Consider the following 27,037-nt stretch of genomic DNA (forward strand, 5'->3'; position numbering starts at 1 on the left):
GCAAGCTGATTTTCAAGGCTCTACACTTACTGTGACAGGTAACTTGGAAGAGAAATGAGTGTAAGAAATGGCTTTGCATTTTGGTGGACACCAGCATAATTTAATGAAGAAATTTGAAATAACAGAGTTGAAAAAAACATTCATTTGTGCCTTGGCTTCTACATTTGCAGAGTAGAAATAACATGATTTCCTTGCCTTTTTTGAAGTGTGAAGTGCTTTCAAGATGATGAATGAAAAAGAGGGAGATCATCATTAAATATTTAGAAATCCAAATGAATCCTTTGATAGAAATATGAAGATTTATGTTAAAATGTAAGAAGCCAGAACTGTGGTGAAGTTTGAAGTTTTCTTACCTGGTTTTTATCTGTCTAGTCAGTGAGGCTGTTGCCCATTTGCATTGTGCATGCTAACAGCATTATGTGCACATACAGCATCACTTGTGTAAATACTCTGTGGATAGGTAAATACAAATACCAGAGCAGATACAGCCTGTGTGTTTAGGTTTTGAGTTTGAAAAGATTTCCTGCATTGTATGTGTTTATTTCATGCCTGAAAGGCAGGAGCAGAAGTTGAAGGAATTTAAGTTAATATAATCTTTAGGTTAATACAGTCTTTGATTCATTACATGAAACATTCTTCTCCCTGACAGTTCCTTTAAAAACGGTAATAACATTAAATAGTCTCTTTTGTCTTTATTGTTTCTGTATTTCCTAAATTTCCCATGTTTATCCCATCTTCATAGAATATATATTTTAACATATGCAATAAAATAATGTTATTGTACCATAAACAGGGTTTGTTAGGTGACTGTGTTAGTTATTTCTAATATTAGGTTATTAGAAAATAGTGTACAACTGGAAGAGTACCATGCTATACAACAGGAAATCTAAGAAGTGGTTTTAAGAGTCAAAATCACATCAAGAATTCATTTAAATCATCAGAATTATTTTTTTTTGGAAAATGTCTGATAAAGTTACCATTAATGTACTGAAGTAAGAAAGGAGTAAGGAATGGTATGACTCAATGCACTGCTGAATAGGCTCTACAATCTGCTGCATCTCTAGAATTCCTACAGGAAAAGTACATAATCAAAGATTTCTAAGCAAGACAGCCTGAAGATAGGAGATATTAACTGCAGAATAAACTGGTTTAGACAAAAAATCGGAGAAATACAATTCAAATTATTTGATATGTAAAATATTAATAATTTTCCAAATTTATTATACACTGTTCTCCCATTTGTCTGTCCTATTTCCCTTGCTGTAAGGGCAGGAGAAATGTCTTTTAGAGCATCAATAGTCAATCCCAAAGAGGACTGGAAGAGTGCTTTAAATTTGGGTGCTTGTCTTCCTATGGGAATAGAAGGTTGGCACTGTGCTGTGACTGACATTGCTTATTCTCCATTTCTCTGTCACCCACTAAACTTTGTTATCTTCTGCTAAACCTACATGATTGGTTTTGGCTGTGAATCAAGTAAAGGATGATCAAAGGCAAAAGTTCAGTGTCTTGCAACAGCTGGTTTCCCTGCTTTCTCTCCTTATTAGCCAACAGTGTCTGAGCTTGAACTCCCACTGCTGGAAAAATGCCTCAATTTAATCTGGATAATTTAAGTGTCTAAAATGGTCTCATCACTGATAAAGAGGCTATAAGTGTGTGTATAGTATAAAATATGAAATGCTGTGGTAAGCTCAGAGGAGGAGAAATGTGATGCTTGAATTACATTCTTAGAGTTTCTCTATAAATTCTAAGAATATGGAACTTAATACACTGAAGGAATTTTATTTACTGAAAATCAATAAGCAGAAATGTCTGCTAGACTTAAAAGGATGTTGCCCAATAGACACTAAAGAATGTTAATCTAATATAGTAGAAATATAATACATGGTCAGTGATGGAGTGAAAATATTGAATAAATGACAACAAAGCATATTTAATTTTAAGTGAGGAAAAATGATGTTTTGTGGAGCTTACATGCCCACCTCTCTTCTGGTCTTGTACAAAATGACCTTCCCAATCTCCTGCTTCCCTGATTTTGGGACTGCTCAGTAATTCACAAATGTTCTGTGTTGACATGGCTGGTAGGAATGTTTACATTTGAATACAGTTCCACAGCCTAATGGGTGCTGTCAGGAAAGACAAGCAGGAAGGGGAAGGAACACTTCAGATAAGCCACATCTCCACAAGTGCAATTATGCACTTCCTTGCATAATTAAGCCAGCTCGGGGAAAGGCTCAGTAGTACAGGCAGGCAAAAGAATTCCAGCTGGTTTGCTAAAGGAACATACAACTGAGTTTGGGGGGAGTTGTCCTGAAGGTCTGGTGGGACCCACAGCTGGGCTTCCTGGCTTACCTTTGGGGGAGAGGATTTTAGAGATCTGTGTTTGCCTTAAAGCCCTCTTTCTGGTAATCCCTTTCTTGCTAATGTTTCAGTAATAGAAGGGAAAGTTGTTTTATCACTGCCTTTGATGCTTTGTGAAGGCTGACCTAGAACAGAGACTAGACAGAGTTCAAGAATAAAGCAGGTATTTATTGGGAGACCTCAATAAATCCACCTTGGGCAGCACAAGAGCCCAGCCAGGGCTACACCCAGGGTGAACCCAAAATGGTCACAAAATGCACAACTGGTCACGGGATCTTCTCACTTTTTAAAGTTCTGCCCCATTTGCATATTGGAGTTAATTGTCCAGTTACAGCTTCAGCTGATGAAGTCCCACCCTTCTTGTTTTTCTCTCTTCGCATTGTTTATGCTCTTGGGCCTGAGATTTGGGTCAGTTGTCCTTGGTCCCCAGCTGGAAAAGGAATTGTTTTGTCACCCTACTCTGTGAAGAGAGCTCACCATCCCCTAATATGAAGCCCAGACCCACACACTAAAGCAGTACAGAATCTGAAAAATAGAAAAGCTAAAACCTGAGGCATCACATTTTCTTGAGAAAATGGATGATTCACATCATGGACTACACGAGGCTGTGCTGCCCTGCCACCGAGGCTGCTCCAGAAGCCAGGCTCCTTGGGTCAGCAACAACAGCTGCCTTCAACCCTTTGGGCATGCTTGGGACCTTTTTGACTCCAGGGATTCAATTGATTATAGAAATTTTCCATCCAGACAAAGAAAAAATGATCTCCAAGTAGCAGAGCAGAAAGTAGAAAAAGTGATTCCATTATTTCTGGGAATCCTTTCCCAGCACACCTAATTGAGTGGCAAAGCTTGCTTCCACCACAAAGGGTTTGCTGAGGTTGTCCAGTGCTTGGTTACAAATCCACCAGTTTATATGCAAATGACTATACATCAAAATTATTACCTAAATATGCATGAATAGTGAGTTCTTTATGGCTTGTCAAGAGAAAAATATGCTGAGTATGCAACTACTGCATCAGAATGTTAATGACAAATGTAACACTGGGTAGGAATTTTGAAAAATTCCATTAGGCACACCCAGGTTGTATGCTAACAATGGAAAGACAAAAGCTAGCAAATTTCTTCATTTATTTGGTGTGCCATCAATTATCTGTATTTTTTATGTGATAAAACCAAGATGTTTCCGTGTGAACAACTTGTAACTAACCTGAAGTAATTTTATTTACTGGTTTATAATATTGTGCGCAGATGTCTGTTTAAAAAGCAGCGAATTTATCTTTTGTCATTTTGGATTTTGATTACAAAGTTGTTTTATTCCTGGAGGGAAAAAATAAACTAGTCTGTCTTTACAAATAAGAAGAGACATGGAAAGGAGAGTCTTAATCCCAAGCCAAATAAAAATAGACCAAAATGGCATTGTAGCTCATCTAGCTACTGGAGGGAGGAAAAAAAAAAACAAAAACACCCAAACAATCCTCAGTGGAAAACTGTCTAAAGATCTCAAGTCAAAAACTTTCCTCAAGGGAGTTAAACCAGTGAAAATGAACCGCACACAAAAATCCTCTGGCAATGTTCTGCTGTTGCCCTGGTTTTGCTGATTTCCCAGGATAGGCACGGCTGGATGTGATCAGAGGCGGTTCCAGGTGGAAGGCAGGATCGCAGAGGGGTCCGGCTGCCGGCGCCTCCCCGCGCAGGCCGTGAGGGGCCGGAGCCGGGCCCCGGACGCGCTCTGAGGAGCGGCCCCGCTCGCTGAGGGCTCCTCCCCGGCGAGGCTCGGCCCGCGCCGCTCTGCGCACGCGCGGCTGACAGGGCGGCGCCGAGCACGTGCGCGAGCGCCGCCGAGGCGGCCGCCGCCCTCCCGCCGGCCCGGGGCGGGGACGAAGGAGGAGCCCGGCCGAGGGGCCCGGCCGAGCCGCCGCCGGCCCACTCCGCCCGGCCCCGCCGCCGCCGGCCCACCCCGCCCGGCCCCGCTCCGGTTCGAACGCAGCGCGGCCCCGCCCGGCCATTGGCGAGCGAGAGGGAGGGAGCGGGTGTGCGCGCCAGGCCCCGGCGTGTCGCAGCGAAGGCGTCCGGACGGGCCCCGCTGCCGCGGCGGCGCGTTCCGCCCGGAGCGTGTGCGCGGGCCCCGAGCGGAGCCGCCGCTGCCATGGAGCGGGGGGGCGGCGGCGGCGCGCGGGGCTGATCGCGCCCCTTCCCCATGAGACTGTGGCTGTGCTGGCTGGGCTGCTACACCCTGCTCCTGTGGGTGCTGAGGAGGACGATGTGGGCTGGCCCGGCCCGGTACCTGCGGAGCCCTTTATCCAGGTCCCTCTACGTGAATATGATGGGCAGCCACCGCCAGCCAGCCCCGGGCGCCAGGGAGAACCACCAGGTACGGCCCCGGCGGCGGCCGCGCTGCCCGCCCCTCCCTTCCCTTCCCCGTCGTGCCGGGCTGGGCGGCGGGGGCGGCACAGGGACCCCCCGCCCCCGGGGAGCTCCGCCGGGCAGGGGCGGGGGGTCCGCCCGGGGGGATCGGCGGGAGGAGCGGGGACCCCGGTGCGGGCTGAGGGGGCAGCGGGCCGGGCAGCGCAGACAAAGAGAGGGAACTGCTCTGTCCTGCGGTGAGAAAGTTGCCGTGCGCCCTCCCTGCGGAACGCGCCGCGGAGCGCTCCCGGGGCTGCGGGCTCGGGGGGCGCCGCGGGGGGGTCGCGGCGAGCCCGGCGGCACCGGCGGGGGAGCAGCGCCCGTCCCGGCACCCGCAGCGGGGCGGGTCGGGGCCAGAGCCGCTCCCGGGAGAGGGGCGCCCCGGGTTCTGGATGTGCGCCCCGGGTTCTGGACGCGCACCCCGGTTTTTTCGATGCACACTCCCATTTGTCCGGTGAGCGATGTGAGAGCGCTCCAGGGAAGTTTGCAGGTGGTGGTGACGGGGGTGGGTTTGTAATCGCAGAGATGTTTGTCATTAGTACCGGTGCATCTAGAGGAAAACAAAAAAAAGTGGCAAACTGAGACTCCCACAGAGGCCTTGGAGCAGTAGGAGGTGGCAGAGTAGGAATGAGTTGTTGCAATGTGATCCGACTGCGATAAAAGGTTAGTGCTATGTTTGGGCAGTGTGGCCACATGGGTCGGTACCTTGTGGCGAAGTTAGAGGCCATGCCCTTGCAATGCGATGGTTACGTGATAGATTTCATTTGGAATGTGTTCAGATCCGCACTATGTTTTGGCGAAATGCTGCTGAAAATCTGACAGGAGTTAAAAGGGCTAATAAAAAGTCTTGGTGCAGAAGGAAGCTGGCAGCTTAATCTAGGTTAAATATGCAGAAGCGAGCTAACGAAGAAGATGTAGTATAAACACTTGAGGACTGCTGTACAAAGGAAGACCATAATTCTTCCTGCTGATCCATTTCTGCAGCTTTCTTAGTGCTCTGGGTGGGCACTGACATCCAGAGTCTTGATGGAATTTAATGCTTGTGGTCTGCTGTTGGGAACATTCAGGACATAAGTACAAAGAGAAGCAGAATTCAGGTTTACAGAAGAACTTCTTTCTGGTGAACAAAGAAAATCTGAAAGTCTTTTGTGTTGTTAAAAGCTGTAGTAGAAAGACAAGTCAGGGAAATGTGTTGTGGAGGTGCCTGTGTCATTGACAGGTAGATGAACTGCAGTGGATAATCTCCATCTATATTTTATTGGATCTAGATTTTAAATGTAGGTATTTATTATTTGGTACATTTAGTAAAATTTATGGTTACTGAGTTTGTAGGGTGAGCAAGGGTTGCGTGCTCAGACTGCTGGTACTTCGACTCTGCAGTTTTACTGACTTAACTAGTTTTATGTAAATTATCTAAAAGAAGTTTTTCATAATTTCACTAATACTAGGCAAGAGCTGCAATGTTTATAACATTTTATAAAAAAGGTCTTAGCACAACAATCTGAAAATACATAAGAGATGGCACACACTTTGTCACGTAACTAGTGGCCTTTCATATGTTGTATGTGGAGGAAAACAAAAACAGTTTCTGTTCTGAGGAAGTAGTTCTGGAATTAAGCTGTTTTTCACCAATTTTTTTCATTTGAAATTTAGATTAGGGTTGTTGGGGTTTGGTGGGTTTTTTTTCCCTCTTATAACGTGTTAGAATTTCTGTTATTCACCAGTGTTATATAGGTATTTGTCAATAACCTTATTGGCAAGCTTAACCGTGAGAGGTCATAGAACCATTGAATCACTGAGGTTGAAAAAGAGCTCCAAGATCATCAAGTCCAACCTTTTACCAAATAGCACCACACCCACTAAACCATAGTGAGAAGAAGAAATTGGAGATCTGTGAATAACACCTAATTTTTGCTTAGTTAGTTTGGTTTGTTAGTTGTCACCATCATCTTTCTGCCAGTGGTTATGTCAATATTTAGAAGTTTCAAAGAAAAGAATTATAGCACTGTTGTTTTTCAGTGGAACTGCAGGTGAGAGTTCAGTGCAGAAGCCCAAGGTGTATGAGCTCAGGTGTAGTCATGCTGCTTATGGAAGAAAGCTTCTCTTTCCCAAGGCTTTGAAAAGGTTTTCTTCTGGGTTGAAACTGCCAACACATTGCAAAAGGCAAATCATCTGAGCCACGCCAAACCTGTTCAGTGGAGTGAGGCAGCAGCCTTGTGAGTGAACCTGACACATCCCAGCCTGCTCCTCAGCTCCTTGGGATCGTTTGCTTTTGCCAGGCTCTTGGAATTGGCTTCTGAATGAATGGACAAAGTGCACAAACTGCTACTTTAGTGGTTTTGCAGGAGCCACTAAGGATTCCTTTTGGGAATCACTGGCCTATGCTGATTTATTTAACAAGTGCTGAGCTGCAGTGAGAAGAGACCTAAATGGGTGAATCAGCAGTTTTGGGGATCCCTGTGCCAGGCTCAGAATCTGTGTTTCAGAGGAAAGGATTCACTCACTTGTTCCACCCACCAGTGTGTTTGACAGTACAGTTGAGAGCCTGATTCTGCCAGAAATGCACCCATTGTACAGGAGGTTTTCAAACCTCAGCAGGCACGTTTGCTGCTCAGCTGAGGGGCCTTCCCTTGCTGCCTTGGGCCAGTGTTTGATGGAGCCCCTGCTCATGAATCTGGCATAAGGGCCCTGGAGCACTGTGTGCTCTCCTCTGCTTGCTGGCACTGCTGCTGGGAAGCTGCACCCAGTGCAGTAAGAATCCTGTCCCATTCCAGTGATGACTGCAAGTTCCACTGTGCTGAATGCTGTGTAAACCTGCCTTGAGTGAATGTTCCTCTCCCAACAAGGCAAACAAATGTGATGGGATCAGGATCTGAGCACATGTATGTTAAATCTTTGAGTTACCCCACTTTCTGTCCTTCCATGGGCATTTTTTACAAGGTTCTGCTAAAATTCTACATCTCACTTTAGGATACTTAAAGCTCCCTATCTGCACAATGAACACATGCAGTCAGATTAAGGAACATTATTGCAAAATTTAAAGGGGAGATGAGAGGGTGTTGGCTGTAGAGATTAATTCTTAATGATAGAAAATAGTGCCAGTCCTTCTCATAAAATGCCATTGTGTCTAACTCCATGTAAATGTAGGCAAGTGAAAAATGATAGTGATGTTCTTCATTAGAAAGAAATTGAAATTTTTTAACATAACTTTTGCTTAGAGGACCTATGTTTGCTTTCTAGGGAATTTACCTTGAAGATACCTTCCAAGTATGGGGTAATAATTAAGACAAAAATTAAAAGCACTATTTCTTAGCAAGTAATCAGTCCTCACTTTGTTACAATTCTAAGTTAATTTAACCCTGAGGTTAAATTTAACCCTGTTGGAAATTCTCTAAGAAAAGCAAAGTTTTCGTATTTATGGAAATTGGTAATAGTTTTGTATGTATTAATTTTGACTACTTCTGGGTTTACATTGCTGAACTTTTAAAATGAACCTTTATCTCTTTTTCTAGTGGTATGTCTGCAATACTGAACAGTTGTCTGAATCCCTTCAGCCCATTTTTGTCCAGAGTTACCTTGACCAAGGAACACAGATCTTCTTAAACAACAGCATTGAGAAGTCAGGCTGGCTGTTTATCCAGCTCTATCACTCTTTTGTATCCTCTATTTTTAGCCTTTTTATGTCTAGAACATCTATCAATGGGTAAGTGAAAAGTCGATCTTGGGTAAGCTAAATACAATTTGGATTTAGAGTTTTCAAGTGCTCAGCCCTACCCCTTGATCTGCCAGCTTTTCAAAATGTGCAATTTCCCTTTGCTGCTCTGTCAGATGTGAAATGCCCTCCTGTGTTCATCATTCCCAGCCCTCTTAACTGGTGAACACCATTTCCAGTGGGGGGACAGAGGAGCTAATTGCAATTAATACAAGGCAGTCAGAGGATTCTAATTGCATTTTATAACAATTGCTTGTGTTAATTTTCTTCTAAGAGAGTGTTCTCTGTGTCTCTTCCCTCAGCTTTCTTCCCCTCCCTCACCTTGCCCTTTCCCTACTGCCACATTTTTGTGTAGTTACTGTTGTGATTGTCCTGGTGGCTGTATCCAGACTGTTCAATATTGTACCTAAAACTCTTCCTAGTGGAGTGTGTTTGCCTGTCCATGGCAAATCATGGCACATTTCTAAACACTGCAGAGGTGGCCGAGTGCTGTGCCTGTAACACAAATGTGGAATATTGTCCTTTCTCTTATTCTCTAAAACAATTCCACCTCAATTTGTGTGTAAGGTGCACTGGAACAGATAACTTCTGATGGAGTATTTTTGACTTATGAGCCATCAGCAAAGCAGGAAAACTTAAGTTGATAAAACAGCATTCTTCTATTCTTATTGCATCAGTTGCAGGGGAGTTTGTTCATGGGTGCTTTAGTATTTTTTTCAAACAAGGCAGGGCTCTTTTTTGCTCACCTTACCCCATTCAGACACGTTTAACAGATTATCAGCTTTGACCTTATGAAAAATGCATTTTGTTACATTTAGCCAATTTCTCCAGTATCCCCACCTCTGCACCTGCTACATACTTCTGCACAGTCTGATACAAAATAGGAGCTGTCTACTGGGGCTAGAAAAATAGTCTTTTTCCTTATTTTCTACTCAGACGACTTTATGAGCTTCCCTGTGGTGTTCTTAGTTATGTGTAGCTTTATATAAAGGTTCCTTTGGTCTCTTCTTCCTTTCTCTTCTATTTTTTTTCAAAGGCTCTTCAGGGCTTTGAATAACACCTCATAATGCTGTTAGGAATAATAGCTATGAGCCAATTATACAGTGTGGACTGACACATGTGTGCTGCAAGGGGGCTCTACTTAAATTGGATGTAGTCTGTTTATTTTTATACATTTGATATCCTGGTTAGTTTCTTCTCTATGACTTTATATACTCTGTCCTTTTTGTTTCTTTGGGTTTTAGTAGTCAGTCTTTCCTAGGCCAGCTCCTTTTCACATTTTTTATTCTTTGAGTCTTTTTGTCTCTGTTTACCTTTTTTTCCTGTTTGCTTTTTTTTTTTCCTGTTGATTGTCTTTAAGTTTAACCTGCTATCCAACAGGAGTTTAAAGAATAGTATTTATCTATCTGCAGTCTATTAGTGACCAGTTCTTCTTCCTCTGCCTGTTCTTCTAACTGTTTCATCATTGAATTCTGCTATGACAGCTGAAACGTGTCACTGTGTAGTCTTCAAACAGTTATGGGCGGGTATGGCATTGACTTGATCCATAAGGAATCCAACTGTCACCTCTACCCAATTCCTTAATGAGTTGTCTATTTTCTATTCCACAGCTTTTCATGTTGAATGCAGGATCTGCAGATAGCAGCAAAAGCCATTGTAACACAGAATTTTAAAAATCTCTTTTGCCCCTCCAGCAGCGTTACCCCCATGCATTCTTTAAATCTGTTCCCTGGCTTCCCTTCTCGTTCCACATCCTATTCCTCATTCATTGTGCATACTTCTGTGTCTGCAGCCTTTTTATTTCCTCTGTTATTTCATCCTATTTTTGTTTTTAAGGTAGGTAGCAGAGATTCAAATCTGCAGATGTGACAAATAAGGTTCAGTCTTTATCTTTCCTACTTTTTCTCTTCCCCCTTTTTTTTTTTTTTTTTTTCAATGCGATCATTTTCTTCAGCTGCACCCCACGAGCTCTTCCTTACCTAATCAAATTCCTTCTGGAGTCTTAACCACTGTAACTGCATGTAGCTCTGTGTTTGATCTCTTACAAGTGCAAGGCAAGTTGAACTGGATTTAAAATTTATCTGAGCAGTGACCTTGTCTACTATTATGTATGACTGGTTCCTGCCAAAGCACATTCTAAATTCCTTCACTGCCTGTCCTGTTAAAGTTTGTACAAAATCGGTCATTTCTTGTTTTTACATTTTAGGCTGCTTGGAAGGGGCTCAATGTTTGTGTTTTCCCCAGAACAATTTCAAAGACTGCTTAAAATAAATCCTGAATGGAAATCCCACAGACTTCTTGATTTAGGGGCTGGAGATGGAGAAGTCACTAAAGTTATGAGTCCTCACTTTGAAGAGATCTATGCCACTGAATTGTCTGAAACTATGATATGGCAGCTTCAGAAGAAGAAATACAGGTATTGACTGAATAATTCCTACATCCTTTATATCAGACATTACAGCAAGCAATCTATTTGTAATTTAATATTCAGTATTTTCAGTCAATTGCTTTATTGTTTGATTGTTATGGAAAGGGTTAGCCTGTACAAAAGCAGAAAAAAACCACGTGTGATGATCCCTCTTACCAGTGTTGGTTTTTGTCTCCTTTATTACCTGATGTTTATCAGGCAGTATAAAGGTTCATAGGGCTGGACATGCAGCCATGCTGATCATTGATTTAGTTTTCTTTTCCAGAAGACTAGAAGGGATCATGTCTGTCTTTTCTCTAAATGGTTGACCTTACCTGCACTATCAACACATCCACAGGGAATTTTTCTCTTCAGTAGTTCTGTCTGAAATCAGCTTCTTTTTATTTAACAGATTGTATCTCTTTCCTTTCACAGGGTGCTTGGTGTAAATGAATGGCAAAACACAGGATTTCAGTATGATGTTATCAGCTGTTTGAATTTGCTGGATCGCTGTGATCAACCACTGACTGTATTAAAAGATATTAGAAGTGTACTGGAGCCAACCAGAGGCAGAGTCATCCTAGCACTGGTTCTGCCATTTCACCCCTATGTGGAAAATGGTAAGTGCACAGATTAATAGCTGTTTAGGCAAGTAAAGAAAACATTTGCAGGCTCTAATATCTCCAAATTAAATGTTTCATAAAAGACATGTTTGTATTTGATTTTTTACTAATAACTAGTAGAGGATATGTTCAGAAGTATGAAATCATAGGTAAATGGGCCACATGATGTAAACTGTTTTGTTAACTCCACAGAATACATTGTTGACACTAACAAAAAGCTCAAATATTGAAGTCACAGATCCTGTTTTGCAAGTTAACCATATTTCAGCAACTTGGGAAAACTGGTCCCTGATTAGGGCCCTTGACCCAGAGGTGATCCCAGCTGTCTCTAGTGACCAATTGAGCAAAACCACCAGAACTGTCTAATGCTGAATAGAGCCATTCAGGTCAAGCTGTTTCAAGTGTTCCTGATCAATCCCACCTAAAAATCCATAGAAAGATAACTTTCACTTTCCAGCATGAGGTCTCAAAGTAAAATATGGACCCCTACAAATACAAAGTATCAACCACTATTAATATTGTATGAATTTACACTGCACTAGTTACAGGAATAAAAAAGTAAAGATCAGTGCCAAAACTCAATTATTTACCCTACTTGGATTTTAAAGAAATATATGAGAGATTTTTCAGATGAATCTGTGCTTATGACTAAACTTCTAAAAACACTAGAAACCTTTTTACATGCCTGTGATTGTGGATTGAGGTTGAAGCACCTTGAAGGTGGTTTGAATTCCAGGAGGCTGATGTTCATCAGTCATTGTTCTACTTCTCCTTGAGTGTTAAGACTTGTCTGTGGAAAGGCATGGATGCCCAGAAAATGCAGAACAAATCACGTTCTGGCAATCACAAATGCATCAAACTGAATCTAGTTTTCTCTTTTAACATGCTAGTGGTATTTCAATGGGAAAAGAGAAAAAAAAAAGTATAAGAAGTAATGCCATCAGGTGAAGAATTACTTATAATACAGTATTTGAGCTTGTAATTTTGTAAGTATTTTGAAAAGTAGTGTGTTTTAAATTAGATTTGGTGTTTGACTTAGGCATCTGTAAAGTATTTCAAGCATATTTGGTTACGACTTATTGTACCTATAATGTGGAACAATATAGCTTCCCCTTGTAGAAATCCTTTGCCACTATTTGCCACAATTATGGATATGGACCCATATAAACTGTTAACAGTGCAGGTTAGCACATAAAAAGTTATAACTTTCCCACTAAAGATCAATTTAACTGTAGGCTAAAGAAACAGACAATTAGCTGCCAGACTGTCTTCATGATGCAAAAACCATTTTAGAATTTCAGTATTTTCACTCAGCTGTTCTACATGATGCATTTTAAAAATAGATATGTACATATGTTTTGTATATAACAAAATTATGCTTGGAACATTCAAAGAGGAGAACATTCCAGAGTTCAAGTAACTTCTTGTAGCAGCTCATTAAAACCAGCTTGGACCCATGTAGGGAAACTTTTTAATTTTGTAGAGGGAGACCAAATGGAAAAGCGTTGGGGTGTTTAACCAGTGATAGATCCATAGATTGAAGTGGAGAAATTATTTTAATCAAAATGAGATACATGGTTTATGACATGCAGTATAATGGGATGGTAATGGTGGAAGCTGTCTCTGTGAATAACATAAAACCTACTCTAAGAGAACAAAGCAAGGTGGAGAAGAAATTAAAATACAGATCTGTGCTCACTGTTTGTGGAATGACAGTGACACCTAGAGTCCAGAGGAGCTCAGTCATAAATTCTCTCTGGGGCTTCTCAGTTTTATTTCAACATGCAGAACAACCAGGAATGCAGTTATTAAAAGTGTCTAAATTTGGCAAGAGAACCTGATGAATCATCAGGTATTAGACCAGCCACAACTTCAAGTATTACCACAACTTCATTTTTAATAAGTGTATCATAGAGTCATAGAAGAGTCCTTTGGATTTCCTAATACAGACAGGAAAAGTCATTATTGGGTAATACATGGCTGGACTCATGTAAGGTTCTCTAAAATAAAAATGTCGTGCCATACTTCAGAAGTAGTGAACACTGGGAGCCTGGGAGTGTGAAATTTACTTGTTGAACGTGTTAATATCCTTGTAATGGATTGACAGGGATGAGAAGGCAAAGGTGTGTATTCTGTCCTCCTGAAATACTATTAACTGAGCTGGAAACACAGTAGTGTGTAAGATGGACCCCTGCTTTGTCTCAGTTTTCAGTTCTCATCTGGCAGAAGTGAGAAGTGCCACTTCATTTGCTAAACAAAACCTGCTTTGTTTAAATTATGATAAAAGATGCAGCTGTTCTTTAGAAGGGAAAATGCCTGATACCAACAGGTACCTTGTAAAAGTGCTGATTTTGGAGATCGGCTAACTGCTAGTAACTGCTGAAAAAGGTACTTTAAAAAAAAAGTATACTGCCTTTTACTGGATAGTGTAGTTCTTTTTTTGTGCTTGTATCCATGTTGAACAGGTTTGTAAAGGCAAAACATGGTGCTCCAGGTATTCCTGACTTGGGATGGTGGGACTGGGAGATGGGGGTTGTCAGCCTAGCAGGTGAATTTTAGTATTGGAGGAGCAATGTTTTCACAATGACAATTACTTTCCTAAATAGGTTTGGAAGATGCTCCCATCCCAAATGAGCTTTGCCAGGATAGTGTGTGTGTTTATATTGTCAGTTTTTTCTGCTTGCTTGTCTAATACACAGGTTTTGCTCTGTTTAAGCTGTTCTAAGGCTCATTTACTGTTGGTCTGTAAATATTACATCAATAACTAACCTATTAAAATGAGCAAATCCAGAATTTCACCCATGAAATGAGTTTATTTTCTGTTACTGTCAATTGTCAAACATTTTTCACGTCCTGTTTTGTGTAACAGGAATACATAAAAGTTGATGTAAAGAGAAAAAAAAAGATAGAATTAAATTTAAACTAAAAAAGGAAACTTTTATGAAGCATCAGCAGTTATCTTACAAAGATGAAGTCTTTTCCCAGGGTTCTTGGAAATGGAAAATGGAATAGGTAACACAGATGTAAGGTACAATGCACTTGGTTCTGGTGATTGTTTAGAATATACTCCCAAAGAACACTGCCCTGCAAGGTTTTCTCCTCTTCCTTTAAAGCAAAGGAAGTCTGTGAAGAAGCTTAACTTCCTCACCTGCTCCTTTGCATGCAGGAGAACTGTTGAACAAATCTGAAGTGCTGCACGTGCTCATCTGTTCTGATAAACACTGTCATCTTCCAAATCATCCTAGGGAAAGAAGTGTTTTGTTACTGCAGTGATTTTTTTTTTTTTTAATAAAGGCAGAATTTCTTTTTTGAGGCAAACTCCATCCCTTTAGTGTTTCAGTAAAGGGAACACTTTTCTCCCCTCTAATCCAGTTGTTTTTGTCCCTGTGGTATCTACAGTCTTCAGAACATGTTTCTTACCCTAAGCTCCAGGGAGCACAGGGCAGTAAAACATAGCCCATATTTTCATATCTGATGGTCAAACCAAGGACTAGGTCATGTCAGCAGGGACTGGAAGGCTTTAAAGGGGTAATTATAGAGGAAAATGATTGGAGCTGTATGGAAATTAATGAAATTAAATGTATATAGGAGAAATGCTTGACTTTGGTCTGTGTGTCATTTGGTTCCTCCTTGCATCTCTGAATGATCTCTGCGCTCAGAATAGGAAAGAATTAACATTGTTTCTCAAGAGAAGCAAGATTTTGGAAGCAAGATTTTGAAGCTGTTTTCTTTGCTTGCAAATATGTGTAATTTCTAAAGTTGTGTGATTTGGTTTTGTTTTGTTTTTTTTTTTTTTTTAATAATTTACATGGCACGTGTAAAATTATTGTCATATAAGACTTAATGGCATAAATTTAAAATGATGAAATAAGTTGTGTGGCTTTACCCAGTAAGGTTGAATATTTAATTTAGGCTCTGTGTGTTGGAGGAAGGGAAATACTTTTAAATTTATTACAGAGCTTTTATAATAGTTTTGTTATGTTTCTGTCCTTTACTCTGGGTTAATGGAGAAAGAAGAGCTGAAAAAGCAGTACTTTTAAACATAACCTTTTAATGCTCCATGCATTTTACCAAACAGTACAGAACCAGACCTCTTCTTGGCAAAGTACAAATTTATGGCAGTTCTCATTTTAAATGTACAAGCATACATTTAAAAATGGGTGTGTGTATGTGTGTATATATACACACATTTATAAATATGTATATGTAATTGTATGCATATGGCCATTTAGAATGCTTTATAATGTCCCTCAGTATTCTGTCATTCAGAATACCTTTTTTTACATCTCTATCAACTTTAAAGGAAATAGCTACAGCAAACTCCTAAAACCTCTGGTTTCCCTTTTTCCCCATAAATTTAGGTATTGGTGGGTGGATACTCACAGACTGTTGCCAGTGTTGAGCATATCTCTGCTTTTGAAGTTCTTGAGCAATTGCTTGAAAAATTTTTCGGCCGCTATTTATTTTCTGCAAATAATTTAAAATGTTTTGGTTCAGTGCAACATTTTAAGTTGGAGGAAACATATTTTTCTACCTTTTCTAATTTAGGTGTTTTACCTGGATAGGTCTTTGGGAATGTTACTAAGTAGCATTTTAAAAACATGCAGTTTGGCAAGCAGAAGAGTTTTAAATTACATTATTATTGCATTATTTAACATATACACCTTCTTTAATGGCTCCTTAAATGCATGGCTTCTGATTTTTATACAAGGATACATAGTGGTGGAGGTTGTTGTTGATTAATAGCAAAACCTGTTATTGTTAGAAGTTTGAACAAAATTTACTTAAACCTAAAGGAAACAGTGTGTTAGAGATGGCCTTTACAGAGATTAACTTTACCATGCATCCAATGTGTTAAAAATAAATTACCTGGTTTGTTAAAATTAGTTAAATATAAATTGAAAACTAATTTTGTACAAATCTAAAGTGAAGCCTTAGCAGCTCAGAATGTCTCTTTAATGGAATCATCAACTAATCACAAATTTGATGCCAAACATACTTCAGAAAGACAAGAAGAAGAAGCTCTGAATCACAGCCAAAGCAAATAACATGGTAACATACACAGTTCTCTGTTGTTTGGTCTTTCCCACTTTTCTTTAGCAGCTTTGGTTTTAACTGGAGAGAAGGAAAATAAATGAAAAAGCAATTAAAATCTAAGATGAGAAGCTAGCAGAGTAGTTAAAATTGTTGCCCTTTTGCAGTGTCAGTTTGTAGGTAAGTGTTTCACTAGCGTGTACCATTGGAAAATCAGAGAGGTTTTCACGTGTGAAGCCTTTTTCAGCTTCTGGTAGTAGATGCCGCCAGTGGTTTTGCTTTGAGCACAGTGGGACCTGCTTGAAACACTACTTAATTCTCAAAAATAAACCAATGGCATCACAGAACCAGTTTTTCCCTTGAAGAAGGCTTGTTTAATTTTTCCCACTGTACTCTTCACTCTGTACCTTCGCTTCTAAAGAAAAAAATGAAAAAGCCAGTCCTGTCTTTATGCTTCAACAGTAGTCACTACAGGAAAGAGTCATTTTACCATATCATGCCAGTAAGAACTGTGAAGTCCTGATTCTCCTGTCAAATTCTAATTATCATGTAAAGATTCCTGTTGTAGTTTTGTTTGTTTTTATCTAAACAAAATTTTGTTCTGGATTAAAAAAAAACAAACAATAATTACATAACTTTTAACCATGTGCAATTTAATGGGTTTGTTTCTGTAAGCATAAAACTTCTTCCAAGTCTCTGATATTTTTAAATTTTACCAAGGTCTCTCTTCTGTACATGTATGAAGAGAGTCAGTAGACAAGCGAGGTCAGTCTGCAGTAACTTTACTGCAGCTCATAAATACTTCAATGTGAATTTAAATTACTTTACTTTTACTGGAAATTTATACTCTCAGGATAATTTTAACTTCAGAATACCTTTTATTTCAGACACTTTACTGAAAAAAAAAAATGTGGTTGCTGTTGAGAGTCCAGGTACATGCCACACAGGAGTTCACAGGGGTGTGTGTGCAGCACATGGACTTCAACAAACCTCCTCTTTAAAACTTAACCATAATAGTTATGAAATGTAGAAATGTGTTTTTATTCCCTTTATGGAGACATTAAAACTGCATTGATTTACAAAATGAACAAAATCAGAAAATCACTCTGAGCCTACCTTGTAGATCACAAAGGAAGTGAGCACAGCAGAGCTGTACAGGAACAGTAAGGAGGAGGTGATGATCATGGAGATGAGTTTTCCTTTGCTGAGCTGCTTCCCTGATCCTTTATTAAAAATGAGTGTTAGAATAAAGGGCAGTTTCTGATTCACTTAATTTTTTTAAAGACTCTGCATTCCAGCTCCCTTTCTCTGAGGAATTAAAAAACCATATAGCATCAATATTTTTCTGGGTAATTTTCAGTCTAAATTCCTTAGTGAGATCATTTTCCTTTTGTTCGCTCATATGTTTGCAAGGGCAATGGAGACCTGTTAGTTTTGATTACAAACCTCTCCTTTAGGGATAGAGAGAGAATGGCATCCAGTGTTCTGCTCCTGTAAAGGTATATCTGAATAAAGCTCATAGACTTCTGTTCAGAAATGGAATTAGAGGAAGGAGGAATATAAAAAAAGTAATAATCCAGCTGAGTGTTTCTGGGGTTTTTTTCTTTTTCTGTTTTAGGCATGTAAAACAAATGTAGTTACTGAAGTTTCATCACTTTCTTAACTAGAGGCAAGTGATACAAAGGTTTGGAGCATTTTTCTCAGGCTGGCAGTGTGAATCCCCAGGTCTGAGGCCCTGCACTCTCTTGCAACTTCTACTAAGTTTTGGTTTCTCTACTTCCCATTTTCTTGTTGATACTTCTTTCTGACAGCCACAAAAGTCTTTCTGTAAGAGGATGTAGAGTGTGGTTAGACATCATAAGTGCAAAACTTCTTTCTTTTGTAGAATTCTAGAGTCATCTTCATCGTATGACAGCCTAATTAGCAAACAAGGTTGAGATGCTTATTTGTGGAATCCCTCTGGTTTTACTAATAACATCTTAATATAGCCATACTACTCCTAATGGGTTTGTTGGTATTTCCGTCTTAAATGTCATTCTTGAAAGTATAAATAAAGAGAGTATTTAGAAAAGATAATTTATTTCTTCTAAGATGCTTCATTAAGAAGGAATAATCAACTGACCTGTTACTGTTAGTACTGTTCCATCTCCTGTTTGTTTAGAAAGGGGTGAATCTGAGTCTGAAAATGCTATTCCACAGATATAAACAGCGCTGTCATCTACAGTCAGATTTTTTATCTGAAGTAAGATGTTATTGTTTGATGAGTGTACTCTGTACTTCTGATGATCTGTGCATCCGGGAGTACACAACTTCTGATGTGTATTGGTTAAAAAGCGAAACCACAGAACTTCAGGTGGGGACGAGGAGCATCCAGAGGCAGAGAAAGTGCATGTCAGAGACACGTTCATGGAGGAGTCAGCTTGCTGAAACCTGGGCTGTGTTACAGTGACTTGGCAGTGACCTGCAACACCTGTTGGGAAGGAGCAATTGGTGATGTGAGGGACAGCTAAAAAGCCAGGTACAGTCTAAAAAGAATAAACAACTACTTTTGGTTCATTCAAGGAACCGTAGGAGGAAAGGACAAAACAGTGTTTCAAACTTGAAATTATTAAGGTTGTTTTCAGTGAACTTTGTTTTTAGATAATTCCTACAGCTTGCACATGTGCTCATTTAACACCTTTATCTACTTGGCTTGGCTTTCTATTTTTTGACAAAATAGAGAAGACTGATAGATCTGAAGCAATGTGAATTTTTCCTTTGGCACTGGAGAAGACCAGAAGAATACTTTGTGCAGTTTCTAGCCTGAGATCTAGTGCTGCATGTTTGTGAGGGTACTGGCCAGTGAGGGTGGGTGTTGTGTGACCTAAGTGCAGTTGCTCAGTGGAGCAGTTCTGCAGGGCTTTCTCTCTCCTCCACTGTTCCTGGTCTGAGTCAAGCCAGACAAGCTGAAGGTAGGCAGTGGAAATGTCATAAATCAAGACATTTATAATTTAGCAACTTCATAACATTGATTAGAATTCACAGTAGTTCCTAGATATTCCTCCACTTCATCACATATATTGACTCTGGGTTTCTAAGAATAATAGTGCTTGTTAGTCCTGACATTTAAAAATGTGTGCAGAGAAAACAAGAAGGTTAATCAGAGAAGAGCATTCTAATTAAGGAACTAAAATGTGGGGTTTAATATGACTAGCCTGGAAGATTTTTTTTAAGTCCTTATTGAAATCCATGTGAATTCTGTGTTAATATATTTAATTTTATTCAAATAAATAGTGTAGTTATTTAAACTATAGCATTGGGGTTATTGCAGTGAGAATAAAGGTAGTATCTAAATAGCATCCTTTTCTGCTTGCCAGAAAATAACAAACTAGAAGATAACCTGAAATCTCTTTGTGTACTGCTGATACACAATTTGCAAACCTGTCCATGGTGAACAATCAGCATTGTTCCTTCACCATTTTTCTCACTAAATCCAATCAGATTCAGTGGCTGTGACTTCTACAGTAATAAAGTGAAACTGATTCTGTGTCAGGTCCATATCAGAGCCATTCCACAGCAGCTACAGCAATCTGAAGATTGTAAGTTGTGGGTGTACTTGCACCCTGTGTGATGAAAGGCAGTAGCTTGTGCTTCTGCAGCTGATGCCCTTCTCTTTTCCACCTTATCCACAGGCTCTGGTGTCCTTGCAGAGCAGAACTCCATGGCCTCAGGTCATACAGGTGCTGCCTGCTGAACTTCCCAAGCCCTCCACCCAAACAAACACAGTTGCTCTGAAACCAGGCTGCTGCTGGAGTGTTCCAAGCTGGGAAGTGCAGCAGGATTTGACCCAGAAATCGCAGGTTACAGCAGCGTTTTAGATTTTTGAAGAAAAAAGCATTTGCTAGCAGTTGTGTACTTTGGAAGTTATATGATGATAGCAGAAATTAACCTGATTTTCAGCAAAACTTTTCAATGCTTTTCTTTTGTAGCTGTGTTGCAAATAATAACCACAAAATTCTCAGTGTTGTTTAACTGCTGTTAAGTGAGAAAATGTAAGAAATTTTTAAAGTCTTACCAGCACCATACAGGATCCAGTCAAACACCAGCATTAGCACATTTTTTAATTTGTTGAAAGATGCCATTTCTTGTATCTCTGTGGAAATGAATCTTCTTGAAGGAAGAGGAACTTAGGAAATGTTTGGATTTGCGGAACTGTCTTAATCACAAGATGTAGAACTTCCTGTTTAGAAGGGTGTTTACTACTGCATTTAGCAAACTGGTTAAAGGTACAGACCACACCAGAAAGCTTTTGTTTGTTGTGGATGACATTACTTGGAAAATGAGTGAAGAACTTTATATTTTGAATGCCTGAGAGTTGTACCTATAATATTTCAGATTATTTCATTGGATATAACAAAGAACAAGACATTTTCCAGCATGCTACTGAATCAGCTTCTTAATTTTTTATGACCCTAAGCAGCCTTTAGCAGATCAGCTAAAGGCACTTTGTGCCACTGAAGGCACAAAGTAGCCATCCACTGTAATGTGGGTGATCTGCTGGTGAAAGCTTCATAGGAAATCATAGTTTTCAACTTGCTGACTCTAATTACTGTAATTACCTGTGTGCCTGTCTGCTGGACACCAGCCTCTAACTAATGTAAGTAATGGCAGTTACCTTTTAGCCACTCCTGGCACTTCTAGTTAAAAATGTAACAAAAGATAACCTTAAAGAAGCTGCTTTTGAACAGCAGGGATAAACTGGAACTGATCTTGCAACAGGTCTGCAAGTGGTGTGGCAACCTCCTGTGTGGAGTGGAAAGGAACATAATTAGTGTAATTATGTTTTCTGTAGGAAAAAGCAGCACACAATAAAGTTTTCTTTATAACCGAAACAAAGCTCTTCTGTTTTCTCAGTAGGTGGCAAGTGGGAAAAGCCCTCAGAAGTTTTGGAAATCAAAGGGCACACTTGGGAAGAACAGGTGAACAGCCTGCCAGAAGTTTTCAGTAAAGCTGGTTTTGCCATCGAGGCTTTCACCAGACTGCCCTACCTCTGTGAAGGTGACATGTACAATGACTACTACGTGCTGGATGATGCTGTCTTTGTCCTCAAGCCAGTGTAAGCCTGTGTGAAGTAAAGCTCCACAGTCTAACCCAAGAAGCAGCCTCTGAAAGAGGATTTTGAATTATGGTTACTTAAAGGGAGGGAATTTTGGGATTGCCATGCTGAGTAAATACCATGTAAGAAATTTAAAGGCCAAAATAATAATGTATTTCTTTGTAGTGTGACTGGGGGGGTTGGGGGGGGGGAGGTTGTTTTTTAAATGGACTCCTCAGCTGAGTATTTCTTTTTTACCAGCTCTTAAACCAACATTGCATTCTGCAATCCAGCAGCAATGGGGGATATTTTTTTATACTTACCTGCAACAGGGATCATATCCAAATAAAAGCAATAGTCTTTATAATGGTGAAACTCATGCAGTGTGAACTGTTGTGAAAGAAATCAAGCAAAATCTGGCAATAAAGTTATCCATTCAGTTCAAGCCTTGTTGAATAAAACTGTTGAAATGGATAATCTTCCATGCTAAGTTACTTTCTCTCTTACTGTCATTCTTCACGTTTTTAATCATGCGAATAAACTTTTTTGAGATGACTTTTGCATTAACTTTTGTGTTCATTTTTGTAACCATAGCCATGCTTGTCTGCAGCAGCTGCTCTTTGTGTTGAGAATCAAGCTTTCAGTAGCAACACAACCTTGCATTTATTTAAACAACATTTAATTATTGTTTAATGGGATTACAGTGCACAAAAAGTGTATCACTTTTGGTTGGGTTTCCTTCATGTTCTTCCCTGTCAAAACCTCATGAATCCTCATTACTTTTGCATTTGCCATTTTCCAGCTAAAGGGGTTACAGTAGAACTTGTCAAAACTGCACTTTAAACTGATGGCTTTAAAAACAAACCCTCTAAGTGAGTTGTTGCCAAATGTTTTCAGCTTTAAAAAAGTTGCAGGTGGTTTCTTGCAAATTTTCTGAGTAAAACTGCCTGTGAGGATCAGGCTGTAGGGACTTGAGACATTTTCCTTTCTTCAAGAGCATTAAATAAATGCTATTTATTTTAACATGTCTTGTTTTAAAAACTGTTTAAGTGGATAATTTCTGGCAGTTGGGGTATGACTTCTCTTTAAAACAAAAGACATCGTAAGTAGTACAGACCTGGCAGGTGTATGCCATGCAGTGCTTGGGTTCAAATGTGAGAGATCAGAGAAACCTCAGGTAAGTAAAGTAAGAACTGACTTCTGTTGCTTTTGAAGTATTTTTAAAAAAGTTGTCTGTTGTGGGTTTTTTTTTTTGTAGTTTTTATAATTAATGGTGATTTTATGCCAGGTAGGATGCTTAACATGTCATTTTAGGTTTACCTCAAACTGATGGTTAATGATTTCTCTTGCCAATTTATTAGCTTTTTGTTGTCAGTCATCTTTGTGGAATAGTATTCTGTAGTATGGGGCAAGGACAAGGAATGCTGGAATTTCAAATTACTTCTCAACAGTAATTTAGACTTGGTGTTATTCTCATCTCAGGATGTGCTGTTGCATTTTGGCACGTAGTGCAATCAGATTTGTCTGTTGGGAAAATGAGCTGTGTATGCTCTGGAGTGAATCCATTAATTTATCTTCTGCTACCTGCATTTTGTACTCATCTAGTAGTGGGAAAATGTTTTTTAATGTGTCATTAATTTATGTTAAGGTAGCAAATATGTAGTAAGACAAACTTCTTCAAAGGTATTTAAGTGTTTTAATCCCACATGTTAAAAATCACACAAGAGACTGCATTTCTTATCTCTCATCTTTTAGTCCTGTCACTGAGGATTTCAGTTTGTAATGGCTTTGAGAGGTTTGGGAACAGAAGGTGAAATGTAAACAATAGGGATTTTTTTCCTTTCTTATGATTTTCTACTTTGTTCACTCTATTTAGCCAAGTATTCTTACACTTGAGATGAGGAATGACCAATAATGAAGAAAATCTTTCTACAAAGTCTAAATTAAGTGGGGTCAAACACCTGCTTAGTCCTGTTGAATAAACAGAATAACCCCCAGGACTGTCCCTACACCTGTATCTCTAAAGCCAGAGCTCCTTGGGAGGGAAGGGGCTTCTTCCTCCCTGCAGGCACTGAGAGAGCATTGGTGTGCACTCAATGCTGCTCACAGCCCACGGAAAGAAACTCTGGAGTCCAGTAGTTCATTAAATTGCCCCAATTACTCTAAGATACCATCTAGGGGAACGAGTGTTGCAATTCCAATGTCCAAATTCATTACTCCTGGGTTTGGGAATCCTGCCTTGTCCTGCTGTGGGTGACAGTGTCCATCCAAGGTGTTCTTCAGTGCTCTTACTAATGTGCAGAGCTTTGTCCTGGGGCGTGACTGGACTGTTCTGATCTCTTCTGTCAGGGTGGGCTGGGTGTGTTGCACTGCAGGAAAGCGATGCTGTGCAAGCACATGATTTAGCCAGAAACTTTCAAAGCAAAGTTGGAACAGCTTCATCCCTCAAAACCACAGCTGCCTTTCGCCGGGTGATCCCAGGTACAGTCCGTTCATACTCTGAGGGACCCAGGGCCACCTGCCCCTGCTTGGGGTGGGGAGATGGGGGAGCAGGGCAGCACCAGCCCTGTGTTTCCCCTGCACGGCTTGTTGAGCTCTCTTCATCTCAGGACAGAAGGGTCCCCTCCTGCCTGCCCTGGGGGAGCCGAGCGGCCGGCGGAGGAGCCTTTCCCGCCCGCGCTGAGGGCCGGGGCGCTGGGCTGGCGCCTGAGGCTGCAGGGCGGTGCTGGGCCTGGCCCCGCTCCCAGGGTCCCTGGCTGGAGCCGCCCAGCTCCCGCAGTGCCGGGGCGGAGGCGCACACGGCAGAGGCAGGTAAAGCTCTCTGGGGTCCCGGCCCTCCTTCTCTTCTCCTGCCTTCTCTCCCTTTCCAGCCCGCACCCCTTGCGGCTTCCGCCACTGCATGTGGTGCTTTTTCTCAGAGCCCTGGTGCAACGGGGAAGGTGGACACCGGCAGTGCAAGGGCTTATCAGCAAGAGTTGTGATTGTAAGGTCAGTTTTCTGGTTATCGAGCTTCAGATAAGGCAGCGACTGCATGGAGCGAGTGATAAAATGTCTAGGATTTCTGTACATGGAAGGGTGGCTGTTCTGGGAGTGAGAGGAGAAAGCAATCTGGGAACTTCTCATAAGCGGGGAGTCCTGCAGGGCTCAGAAATCTCATCACAGCATATGCACGGAATGATCTCCGGGGAAAAGCTGGATGGGATCTGCAGGAGATCCCCACAGCGTGATTTGGGACTGTCTGGAAGTTGCTGTGAGCTGCAAACCGACCTATTTGACTCAAAAAATGAACGGCTTCATCCTGTAGATTGGCTTGCCAGGCAGGGCTTTTCACAGCTCTTTTTGTGCCCTGCTGATTGTCCGCTTGAGTTAGTCAGGATGAAAAAGCACTTTCCTTAGCATTTAATCTCCTTATATATTAAGTTAGCATGCTTTAATTAAAATACACTCCCTGATCAAAGTGAATGAATTGGAATAAGCAAATCGGGACTGACATTGGAAGCATGATTTAACCTATGCAGAGTAATAAAACCTTACTGCAAAATTATTAGGGCACAGGCAGGAACAAACACAAGTTCATTGTCTAGGAAACCAGATACATCTGAATGAGAGACATTTACTGTGGTGCTCCCAAAAGAGTAGCTGAAAGGGGTTTCAGTGTGTGTAAGAACAGGACAGAGGTGATAGCTTCTTGAAGTCAAATGTTTAAATTTTTCATCATCTGTCATTTTGAGTCACTCCTGTTACAAGACTGGAGTTAAGTATTTGCAATAGACTGGAGTATTGCTGGAGGCTTGTTGAAAGATATTTTTATAAAAGAGTACCTTGGTACATGAGATTAAACAGTCCAAAAAAGGTGTCATTTATCAAATATTCAGATCTGTAACTCAAGCCGTGGCAGAGAACTTTGGGGGGGGGGGAAGAGAGAACACAGAGTTCAGCAACGAAAAGAAATGCAGAAATTCAGTGTCTTGCAAATAAACCTTTGAAATGAGGGAAAGGGAGACAAAACCTAACAAAGTCTCTTTATGGTCACAGCCAAGTCGGCCAATGGGACCCTGCGTGTCATTTGTAAAATCGGGGACTAATCCCAGTGTAAGAAGTTGCCATCTGTGGATCGAGGCATCATCTAATATCTCAGATTAATTTGTTGTTTTACCTGTGGGGGTGGTGATTCTCAGGCTGAGCAGAGGGCCAGGCAGAAAATCCTCTCTGCAGTGTGGATTGAAGCCGCTGATGGCCCTCAGAGCTGAGGAGGAGATGTGGCTGCAGAAAATCCTGAGTGAAACCTGCCCAGTCTTTGCTTCCTTTCCACCCCATTGCATTAGTTCTGTGTGTATCCTTGTCCTTCAAGAGCTAGACCAAAAGCAACACGTTCATTTTGTTTTGGACAACTGTGAAACTCAATTTTTTTCTGGTGGCAATCAGTGACAACTCAGTGAAAAGCTCTGGGTTCCCTATTACTTCCCTTCCAGACAATTTATCTTTCAGTGATTTTTATGCTACATAGCACAGGGCAGCAGGGATAGCAAGAGCTACCAAAACATCTCTTTCCACACAAACTGTGTCTGTGGTGGTGGTGAAACTTTGATGGGACACCTTGTGAGTACAAAGACCGTGGCTTTGATCTGTCCAGGTGAAGTGACATGGGCAGTTTCCCAAATGTGTGACTCCCTCTGCCTCAGAAGAGCATAAGGGTGTTTTCTTCCTTTTTTTTCTTCCAAATGTGGCAGCAGGGAAGGGGAGCACTCCTTGCCTGTCCCTGCCTGCAGCACCCTGCAGGACAGGGGACCAGGGCCATGCTGTTCCACCCCTGAGTTCAGAGATCTGCAAATGGAGGTCCCAGACCAAGTCTGCAGTGATACTGCAGCTTAACCAGCTAGAAAAAGCTGAGGATTTGTTTGAAGCTTCTTTATAATTTCCTTTTTCATTCAATTTCTCTTCAGTTTTATCTGATTTTAAAATGATTTGTTTGCTTGTTTTAACAAAACTGCATTGAAGTCATACTTAGGTGCAGTGTAACTTGGTAAATAAATGGTGCTACAAGGGAGAAAATTAAATGAGCCACTTGCTATAGGGAGATAACTCTGCACACGCACTCTTTGTGGACTTGTGTTTGCATAAAGTGTATCTCTATCCTAGAAAAAGATCTAAATTAAAAACTTGGGAGCAAGCAGCTTTGGATTGTTCTGATCTCTATCTGTACTCCATAGCGTAGGCTGTCTCTGATTTATAGCTATGAAATTTGGGTTGAATATTGCATTTTGACTCTGTTCTTCCTATTTTCCTCTTCAATCCAAGTATCTTTTTATTCTAAAAACACGAGAAGAAATGTCCAGACTTCTGAAGATGTGTTTCTTGTTGATATCAATGAATCATGCCAAGATTACTCACAGTCAGAACTCTGAAGGTAAGACCAGAACTCCTGTCTG

At 40.8% G+C, this 27,037-nt stretch overlaps 3 protein-coding genes across 5 annotated transcripts in view; 2 read left to right on the forward strand and 1 right to left on the reverse strand.

Annotated features, from left to right (window-relative positions):
• Positions 1-4,327: 4,327 nt before the first annotated feature.
• METTL9 (methyltransferase like 9) lies at positions 4,328-22,163 on the forward strand. Of its 2 annotated transcripts, none has more exons than XM_053992415.1 (5): positions 4,328-4,726; positions 8,271-8,461; positions 10,677-10,886; positions 11,313-11,497; positions 21,431-22,163. In XM_053992415.1, the coding sequence occupies exons 1-5, from the start codon at positions 4,553-4,555 to the stop codon at positions 21,631-21,633; spliced, it is 963 nt and encodes a 320-aa protein (XP_053848390.1). In that variant the 5' UTR covers positions 4,328-4,552; the 3' UTR covers positions 21,634-22,163. The 2 variants fall into 2 exon arrangements, with proteins under 2 accessions (XP_053848390.1, XP_053848388.1); XM_053992413.1 differs by having other exon boundaries at positions 4,331-4,726; positions 21,428-22,163.
• On the reverse strand, positions 14,328-20,886 carry IGSF6 (immunoglobulin superfamily member 6). 2 transcript variants are annotated; one of them, XM_053992416.1, is made up of 6 exons: positions 20,589-20,886; positions 18,657-19,004; positions 17,651-17,757; positions 16,562-16,615; positions 15,884-15,967; positions 14,328-14,741 (listed from the first exon to the last, which is right to left on the reverse strand). In XM_053992416.1, the coding sequence occupies exons 1-6, from the start codon at positions 20,653-20,655 to the stop codon at positions 14,703-14,705; spliced, it is 699 nt and encodes a 232-aa protein (XP_053848391.1). In that variant the 5' UTR covers positions 20,656-20,886; the 3' UTR covers positions 14,328-14,702. The 2 variants fall into 2 exon arrangements, with proteins under 2 accessions (XP_053848391.1, XP_053848392.1); XM_053992417.1 differs by lacking the exon at positions 14,328-14,741 and having other exon boundaries at positions 15,902-15,967; positions 16,500-16,615.
• A 4,773-nt stretch (positions 22,164-26,936) lies between the features above and the next one.
• The window catches only part of OTOA (otoancorin), a 33,428-nt gene continuing 33,327 nt past the window's right edge, over positions 26,937-27,037 (forward strand). The window contains exon 1 of the mRNA XM_053992067.1: positions 26,937-27,015. Within this exon, the coding sequence (XP_053848042.1) occupies positions 26,937-27,015 (79 nt within the window). The remainder of the gene's footprint in view (positions 27,016-27,037) is intronic.

The sequence above is a fragment of the Vidua macroura genome, chromosome 16, assembly GCF_024509145.1.
Source record: "Vidua macroura isolate BioBank_ID:100142 chromosome 16, ASM2450914v1, whole genome shotgun sequence".
In the NCBI taxonomy this organism is placed as follows: Eukaryota; Metazoa; Chordata; class Aves; order Passeriformes; family Viduidae; genus Vidua; species Vidua macroura.